The sequence below is a fragment of the Triticum urartu genome, chromosome 3A (genome assembly GCF_056163025.1).
Source record: "Triticum urartu cultivar PI428250 chromosome 3A, HENAU_Tu73, whole genome shotgun sequence".
Lineage (NCBI taxonomy): Eukaryota > Viridiplantae > Streptophyta > Magnoliopsida > Poales > Poaceae > Triticum > Triticum urartu.
In genome coordinates, this window is record NC_141875.1 from 516330173 (window position 1) to 516339660 (window position 9488).

General features: G+C 41.5%; 1 protein-coding gene across 29 annotated transcripts; it reads right to left on the minus strand.

The window, feature by feature from the left end:
- Positions 1–823: 823 nt before the first annotated feature.
- LOC147980341 (uncharacterized) lies at positions 824–8781 on the minus strand. Of its 29 annotated transcripts, XR_015619237.1 has the most exons (10): positions 8627–8779; positions 8430–8536; positions 8238–8346; positions 7896–8118; positions 7597–7682; positions 7395–7477; positions 2971–3030; positions 2700–2868; positions 2137–2186; positions 824–1173 (listed from the first exon to the last, which is right to left on the minus strand). XR_015619237.1 is itself a non-coding variant. In XM_087547529.1 (9 exons), the coding sequence occupies exons 5-8, from the start codon at positions 2975–2977 to the stop codon at positions 1160–1162; spliced, it is 240 nt and encodes a 79-aa protein (XP_087403655.1). In that variant the 5' UTR covers positions 2978–3030; positions 7395–8118; positions 8238–8346; positions 8430–8536; positions 8627–8781; the 3' UTR covers positions 824–1047; positions 1147–1159. The 29 variants fall into 29 exon arrangements, 8 of the variants coding, with proteins under 8 accessions (XP_087403655.1, XP_087403652.1, XP_087403654.1 ...); XR_015619238.1 differs by having other exon boundaries at positions 7576–8118; positions 8627–8780; XM_087547529.1 differs by having other exon boundaries at positions 824–1047; positions 1147–1173; positions 7395–8118; positions 8627–8781.
- Between the last annotated feature and the right edge of the window lie 707 nt (positions 8782–9488).

Here is a 9488-nt window from a genome sequence, read left to right on the forward strand (position 1 = left end):
TATTTCTTGGAAAAAAAGAGGGGAAAAGATAAGAAAACTAAGGAAAAAAGATATAATATAGTCGGTTTATCTTAAAATAGTTTCATGTTGTCGAAGATATAAGAAACCTAAGGAAAACCAAATGGCACAGAGACCCGCTAAAGCCATGTTGTTGATGAAAATAGTTTCATTTTTGCAAGGACCTATTCGATATCGGTAGTAGAAAGCTCAGTTTTTAAATCATGGTATATCGAAAATATGGTTATTACGCTGCGAAATCCAAGTTTAAAAAAATTGTATAACATGTACATACCAGTTAAGGAAGCATTGTTTTAGTTGAAAATATGGTTATCATGGACCCGTTGTGCATGCCAAATCACGCTAAATCCATGTGCATAATGAAAAAGATATCCATGGTTTAATTCCCTTTAATAAGAAACATGATGGATTGTTGTCTACAATAAGATGCATATACACGTTTTAATTTGACAACACAGACCCATTTGAAATCATGTATGCAAATGGCGTAGAGACCCACTAACACTCGTGCTTTGAAAAAAAAACATGTATCAATAGACTTGTTCATGGGCAGGCATGTATGCCAACTTAAACGCCCGTGTGTACATCTTTTTATTTATTTTTGTATAGGGAGAAGAGTATAGGTTGATACTTCTGGCCTTTTCAGTTGTTTTCGTCATCATCAGTGGAGGTTGGTTGGTTGTCTGAATGTTCAGAATTTATGCTTGAGCTCACTTGACGGATGGATGGTATTTTTTTTTGAGGGGAGGATGGATGGTAAATTAATCTGGCTTTTGTGTTGCCGAAGAAAGACAGGCGCAAGCCGTTTTAAGTTAGGTGAACATTGCACACCACCACAAGTTTGGTCACTTATGGTAACAGGTATTTAGGTTCACATTTAAAACCTTTTAGCAGGAACTGATGTCACTGAAACAACTTGAAAACTATTCGAGACAGCCAAAAGTTTTGCAAAATCGGACACTTTCCAAACAAAGAAGCGCCATTTCAGCACAAGTTCTGAAGACTACATGTAACAGGCAGTTTTCCATCCTGCATTAGCAAGTAGGAGAAAATGTCAAGGGCTGAAAAAAAGAAGAATGGGGTATTTAACTGTGAATCTGAATCGGAGAAGAGAGTCGACTGCCATACAAAACTTCCTTCTCTAAGACTTGATATCTACAATGCAAGCGGAAAATCAGTTCAATACAGGAAAACTATAGTGAATACAATAGTAGAAAGTGTACGAAGAAGTCCCAAGAAAAAAATTCAAAACCTTTCGTATTTTTATTTTTTTTGCGGGGTAAAACCTTTCATATTACAATGTGCTGAAGATTTTCCTAACAATTAGATCAGCCATATACGCAAGAGAGTCAATTGCCCATTCACTGGTCACCAAAGAAGAACAATTTAAGGAGCAGAAGTCAACTAATTACAACTGCAGATAAGTTGACTACAAACCTTCCTGGCTATTACCATAGTAAGCAATCGGCAACTCTAAGTACGGTAACAAAGCAAGTCTCCCGATTCTAATAACAGCAGCACTAAATTGTGAAGGCTTGTGTTACATCAATTTATCCCATTGTGCGCATGAAAAAAATGAACTGCTAGATATATGTTTCCAATCGACTATCATATGAATTCTTCAACTTACATCAATTTATCCCATTGTGCGCATGAAAAGTATTCCCTCAAGTTACAAAATTGGAAAGATCAAGGCTTTTGCTAAGCTGGGAGCATTCATATGACATGTTGGTCTTCAAAATTGATCTCTAACTAAAAAAGAGCTTGCTGAACTGAAAACATGTACTACATGCACAACTACTGTCAGGAAAGTGATAGTGGTTTAGAAGCCTGATCCGCTAGAGTATCATCACTGGAAATTTGACTGATCATCCAAGATGATTTAACCAGAACTGAAAGCAAACAATCTTATACATGAATACCTATATGGCTGTAATCAGAACTAAAACACACTATTTTAAACATGGGCAGGAAAGTATAAATCAGTGCAGTATTTGGGAGATTATGATGGTGTACTAAACATAAATGTAACCAGCCAGCTTCTATAGGGAATGCAAATACTCATGGAATGAAAAAATAGAGCACATCTTTGCAGGAATAAGGTACATGTTTCCTTACCTGTAGGTAAAATGCACCATACTATTTTATTTCTTGCAGCCCTTAGCATCCTGTAAAAATAAAATAAGAAGTCATGTTAAATGGTCCGTGAAAGCGGATACATGTACTAACATGATATATTTTCTGCCCGCTAGCAAGTTACTAAGCAAGATCATCAAATATTTCTTTATAGACCACATGTGAGTTTTGCCAGTGTTTTCAGGAGAGTTATTTTCAAATTTGTAATCTGAGAACTGACCAAGAGATACTCACACAAGTCAAAATAGGAATCCTAGGCGCTAAATTTGAGATGTCCATAATTACTCCAACGTAGTAACCAACCCATACTCTGTAAACTTAGTTTTTTAAATACTTCAAAAAGAAGTGTACAGGCAAGAATGTGTCTTCCATAGGTATGTTTACATTTTCTAAAAGTGTATTCAAATGGGAGTAGTATGTAAAAAAAGGTGAAGACTAATAATGTGGTATGCATATATCATAATTATTATGAATACACCGGTAGGTGTAAAAAAGGCTGAACTGAACTGGCCGCAAATTTCCTCTAGCCACGAATGTAGCCATACCCATGGTGTCCAAAGAGCGCCTTCTGGTTCTTGGTGAACTGTACGCCACATAAGCAATGCCCTTTATGCTTGCAATCCGACAACCATGTGATTTTACCATTCTTCCAAAAGACCGCCGGTGCATCATTTTCACATAAAACTTGCACGCACAGGCATTTTTTTTGTACAACTACGAAATGAGCAGTAAATTAGGAATGTGTCGCCAATCAAAATGAAGTCCCCTTCCCATAATTTTTGTAAAGAAATCAACATCATAAAGCTCTTTGATTACCTTCCATTCAAGCTGACCATGAAGTTTTGCTGCTGGAATCCTCTTTGGAGATGTAACAACCTGTAGAAAATAAATAACTTATATGACTGGCAAAGCAAAAACACATTATCATGCAAAATATAGTTATGTACATTCAGCAAGATATAGATGACAACATTCTATGAGAAAAAATCACACTGTCCTACAGAGCGCAACCAAACCATTCCCAGTTCAGTTTAGTATAAAAGTACTACATTACTAAAGGAGAGCTAGTTCTCACATAGGAATAAAATAAGATCAATCACGCAGGGTCTGACATTCATATAGATACTGAAATATTCTGCAAATAAATCATCCATACCCAGGATATATCAAATACTTCCACATGAAAATGAAGAAGAAAAACATGGCACACATCATTCATTCATAGTAGAGCTTAAAACATGCTAGAAGGTGAGTATGTCAGATTGACAATAAAAAACAGATAGCTTCATCGGTACTCACTGTTGTTGGGACTATCAAATTAAAATTCCATATCTATTAGAAAACTGACAAAGCTTGAGGGCCTCTTAAATACAAAGAGAGGGCATGTGCAGAGAGGCCATACATACCGATTAAGAAAACTCACTTTTTAGCAACCAGACTCCTTCAAGGAGAGGTGGGGGCATGGTCATGGGATTTAGATGACCAGTTCCGCCAAATGGCGCAGAGACCCATTTAAAGCCATGTGCTCGTTGAAAATATTTGCATTTTTCAATAACTATGTATTTGAGCAACTACAAACGATAAGAAATTGGCTTTCTGTGTAAAAATTTAATTTATTGTAGAGTTAAGCTCACATAAAAGGAAAGATGGCAACAACGGAGTACAATTGTATTGCGTGCAACAGCAACCAAAATTAGTTAGCTAATAAATTGTTTGAAGGTAACCAAACATTTCGGAGGAGTTTATGCCACATCTCATTCTGCTAAAAAAAGATCACGGAAAGAAAGAAAAACGGCCATCAATGATGATACAATTGATTTGATACAACAAGGATAAGAGAAATGAGTAACGATCAAAGAAACAAAATGTCTAAATTAGTTTTTTAACCATGTAGGAGAGTTGCATGACAGAGAAACAACAGAGGGTGGTCAGCACTCAACGACAAGTAGTCTAGAAAAACGCAGGGAAACTGCCAAGTACTCCCTTCGTTCCAAAATAGATGATCCAACTTTGTATTAATTTTGTACTAAAGTTAGTACAAAGTTGAGTCATCTATTTTGAAACGGAGGGAGTACAACTAAAGCAGGTCCAAAAGACGACCAGGACGTAAATGATTCCTAACCAGTAGCCATTAGCTTTCAGCTGACTCATAACCTCAGAATCAACGTAATCTGGTTGTCAAAAATCAACGCATTCCTCTCTCCAGTTTGCATAGACCACCATCACACCAAAGCAGGAATTTCTTCCTATCTTTCCCATGAAGCGTGTAACTTTCACTGATCCGCCATGTAATGAGCTCCATATCCATAGTAGGCATGTTCCCTGTAATCCTACCCATTTAAGTGGGGTGCTTCAGATAACAGTTGGCGACAGCACAACACACGAAAACATGACAACAATCTTCAGGCACGACCATGGACATATAAGTTAAAAGTGTAGTACTCAGGTATATATCTGAAGAGAAACATACTATCAATTATCAAAGGACACCAAACATAGGAATAAGTTGCTGAAAAGTTTGGAGGGTTGCCGTTTGGTTCCTGATGAATGCTAATTGCAGAACATAACAAACCCTTGAACTCTGCTATTATCGGTTAGTCATTTATAATATATAGACAATTTTAAGGTTAGTAACCCTTGAACTTGTTGACACCTGATTTTGGCAAGATACAGATTGCAATGAAGATGGTCTCGAGTGAATGAGTTTTCAGCATAAAAATATTCACGTCACCGAGTGGAACCACTTTGATGTTTCGGTTATATTCATTCGACTTTATCTTACAGACCGAAACTATACTCCGAGTGACATAGTTCAATGTTCCGAGTGGTTTTTGGCCAATCACGTCTTCAAGATGACCTCGGATGAAGGAGCACTCTTAAGGAATTGTCTTCGTCTCGTCGAGGCAATCGATTTTGATATATAAATCATCTCAATCTGAGTTCATATGCAAAAGTTAGAGGCAATATACTGCAGACTGAACCTCAACAAAAATATGGCGCGAGGTGCCAGACACTTGTCTGATAGGTTGTGCGAGTAATTCGGCCATCAATGCGGCCTTGAATCGAAAAACCTTCAACATGGAAAAGTTTCGTCTCGTCGAGCCGATCGATTTTCATATATAATTCGTCTCAATCCGAGATCATATGAGGCCTGGAGAGACAAATCAAGATCGGGCTATGTTTTCAGTCGGAAATCCGAGTGAAAAGATTACCATCCGAGTGAAAGTTTACGGTCGAGTGAAAGTTTGCTGACCGGATGAACTTATTATTATCCAAGTGGAAATATAGTCATCCGAGTGAAAATATGATCATCCGAGTGAAATTGTCGTCCAGGTGAAAATATTCCGAGTGAAAAGATTACCATCGGGACGAAAATTTGCCGATTGAATAAGATAGTGCCTTCCGAGTGGAAATATAGGTCATCCAAGTGAATAAGATAGTGCCTTCGAGTGGAAATATAGTCATCCGAGTGGAAATATAGTCATCCGAGTGAAAGATTGTCTTCCGAGTGAAAAAGTCCAATCGGACGATCCGAGTGAAAGTATCTAATATCCGAGTGGATGAGCTCAAGTCCGAGTGAAATTGAACATGTGCTCGAAAGTTTATCAAAATGACCTTGGATGAAGAAGTGTTCAATACAGAAGTTGTGCGTATCATCAAGACGGTAAATTTTGATTTTGGAGTCATCATCATCAGAGATAATATATAGCCTACAAATTCACTACGAGACTCGGATAATCCAGCCTACTGCAAAACCGAGTCCGACTGGAAGATAAAGATGACCTCGAAAAGTATTCAATATGGCCTTATTTGAAAAAATGATCAACATGAGAGTTGTTCGTATCATCGAGGCGCACAAGTTTGATATTTGGGCCGTCTCGATCGAAGATCATATGCAAGGCCGGCGGCCCGCGCAAGAAGACAGAGTTTGGGCCAGATTCAGACTGAATCCGAGTTGGAATAGAATTAGGACTCTAGGACGTGAATTGATGTAATTTTTCTTGTAAGGAAAGCCTAGATGAATCCTTTACTTGTACGGGAAGTCCAGCCGCCTCTTATATATGTTGGGGGTGACGGCCGATTGAACAACACACAATCGAACAAATCAATATACTACTTTTTCATCTACGTTTTATCTCTCCACCGTTTTTCTATCTTGTTCTTCGCTGTTCTTCGTGTTTGAGAGCTGCGAATCCCGAGGCTCTAGGGGCGAGCGAATCGACCTAGGGCAGCCCATAGCCGCCGCACTCCCTGACAGGGTCCCTCCCGGGGGTGTGGGGTTTTCGGGTCTGCAAAAGCGCCTGTCGACTGTCTTGCGTATCGCGCTGTCGGTCGGGCCTCCTTCGACGTGAGCTGCGGTGCATCACCCCCGGCGTCGAGGGTACACGTGACGTGTTCGTGTGTCAACAGAACTCTTCTATTATCAATAAAATCCACATAGGTCAGAAATACATAGGAATTCCAAAAAAAAGGGCTAGTGCAGAATAAATAGAAAGACACAAATAGTCATTTCTGGACAGAACTGAGGGGAAAAAACAAAACAAAAATGTCTCGCATACATAGACTAAGTATATACTCACAGGCATGTTCCTAAGTATATATCTAATAACAAAGATGCGATGTTGATCAATTAAACAGAAGTTAATAGTAGTAGGTTGTCTGTAAAGTCAAGTGACCATGTTGTTTCTTTCCTTGGAATAAAAGATGGTGTAATCTTCTCCATGGTCTTTAGTCTTCAGCTTTCAACCATTGTATATGACATTTGGTTGATCTGCACTTCAATTGATAGATTCGTAAAGCCTTGTATTACAGTTACCGACTTGGCGTGTACTGCTCCAATAGACATGGGAAGTCACAAGCAGCTGTATTTCTCTGGAAGAACAAAACAAGCCTCTCAAATTGACAAAGAGGGGGGAGAGCTGCATCTCATAGCTACATAGAGGAAATCCGGATCATGGCTGCTCAGTTCGAAGTGGATATTAACAAACAGAAAAAGGAGAAGTTATCACAGCATCTGTCAAGCTGCAACATTAGCTTGCTAATGTTTATTAGGTATGCAACACATAACATACTTTAAGCCTCAAGCCATCAACAATTCCAAGTCCAGGAATTATATGAGCATCAATAGTACCAAGTATATTGCTCTCATGTGTAGAATATTCATCTTGAAAGGAAAAAACTAAGCATAGTGCGTGAATATGCAAATAGAATGGAAGGATAGGGAATAACACATTTCTCACCATTCGTCTTGCATAATGAATGTGTTTTCAATGTCAGCAAACTTGCGGTTCTCGGAGATCAAAAGGTTGCGCTTCTCAGCAATCTTCAAAAAGAGTTCATAAGATCCCATTATATAAAGGATGCTGAATTTGCATATTCAATAGTGAACAACTCTGGTAACTAAATAAAAGAGACATCTACCCATAATCATAAGAGAATTACATCCTGTACTTGCTAAACTGATCCTTCTCCTAGTAGTTGGCGTCCTCCCCCTCCATAAACATGGCAGAAATCATCCATCAACAGAGCTTAAAACAGGATGGGAGGTGAAAAAAGCTCGTCAAGTTGAACCCACAAGCATGGACGCTATACGATATTAGAAGAAAAAGCATGGAAAATTTCATAGCTAGTAGAGCAGGAGCATTGCTACTCAAACCTAAAAAAATTGAGGATTGCAACTCAGATCTAATAAAAAGTTCACAGCATTGAAGTTCATATGAACATCAATTCACTGTAACTACCTTTCTGGGCGGGTCACCTCGCTCTCGTGTAAACCGCAGCCACCGCCCAACGCCGCCGCCTTCCTCTTCTCTCCTGAGCACTTGCCACCGACCTCCGTGCCCTCGCCTCTCGCCTCCGGCCTCAGTGCGAACATCAATTCACTGTAACTACCTTTCTGGGCGGGTTGGTGGACGGAGCAGATGGCTTCGGTGGAATGAATTTGACAAATGAATCAACCTTCCTCTAGAAATAAGGAAGGAAGTTTCGTTCATTCATTTGAAAAACAGCAGCAGCAGTGTATGTAGCGTCTTGATCCATGGAAGAAGGTGGGGGGGGGGGGGGGGGGGGGGGCAGGAAGGGACCTTGTGCGTGGGGTAGTCGTGGCCGTGGTCGGGCTGGACGGCGTCTCCGTCGACCTCGTCCATGGAAGGTAGGAAGGAGCTGCTGCAGGTCGCCTGCTGCTGCTACGGACTGAATCGAACAGAAAAATAAATCAGGGGTCCGATCCGATCTGATGTGAGAGAGGAGCGTAGTCGGGGAAAGGGAGAGCTCACCGTTGCAACTGGGCGACCGGAGAGGTGGAGGATGGAGGCGGAGGAGGGGATCCGTGCCTGGGAGCCGTCACGCCACCGCGCCCATGGAGACGCTACTGCTGCTGCTGCTGCTGCAGATCGAGAAAGCAAAGAAATTAGGGGAAGGATGTGAGAGAGAGGAAGGAGAGGAGAGGTTAGGGAGAGCCCCGGTGTTCTACCCCTACTGAGGCGGCGCATCTCTGCTCTAGCGCGGGGAGAAGGAAGGGGGCCGGCGGCACGGGGAGGAGGGGAGGGCGAGAGAGGGGTTGCGCTGACTGCTGCATCGTGCGCGCCAGGGTTTGGCCAACTGCTCCGCGCGCGCCGTGCGTGGGACGTGCGCCCTGTCAGTCCATCTCTCCTCTGTACAAATGCCTGACATCCACATGCACACAAATCAATTCGCAACAGGAGACCGACGGGTGGGACAAGAGAGAAAGCAGGCCCACCTGCAGCGGCACCACCCAACCAGCCATGGGAGCGAGCAGCAAAAGCGGAGAAGAGCGACGCGCCTGGCACGCGGCGCGTGTGGAGAGGCGCGCGAACACCCAGGAAAACTTGACCCAGCCTATCTCCACTCGCCATGAGCCCACATGTCATTTGCCCCTGCGTTTTGACCAGGCAGTGAAAACAGGAAGCGACACAGCGAAGGAAAATCCAACGTGAGGCAGCACGCCGAAGACCCAATTGACCAGCATCGAACGGCCAACGAAGGAGCTGATCGAGGGGCATTCTTCATGCGAGTTGGCTAGCCTTTGTCATGTTTTAAATAACAACTCGGCTGTTATTGATGGTACTGAAGTTGACTGGAATGACATCTACAAGTTCCTTCACTTTATTGATCGTCTTGAGGTTCTTGTGGAGCGTTTCAATGGTGGAAGGTCACGTGAGATATGTGTGCCACTGTTGCACTCGTTGAACAGGTCCAACTGTATCGAGAAACTTATGGTACGAGATATTTTCTGTTATATGTGTTGTTCATAAACTATTGCTTATACACAGTTTTACAGCTATGATCTTCTCGAAACAGAAACTGCCCAGTTC

What these genes read in the sequence shown, in the direction of transcription:
- LOC147980341 (XM_087547524.1), bottom strand. An exon ending in GCGCTCTTTGGACACCATGG is followed by an intron (nt 2,187 to 2,699) that starts GTATGGCTACAT and finishes TTATTTTTACAG; the next exon opens with GATGCTAAGGGCTGCAAGAA. An exon ending in ATGGTGCATTTTACCTACAG is followed by an intron (nt 1,911 to 2,136) that starts GTAAGGAAACAT and finishes GTTTGCTTTCAG; the next exon opens with TTCTGGTTAAATCATCTTGG.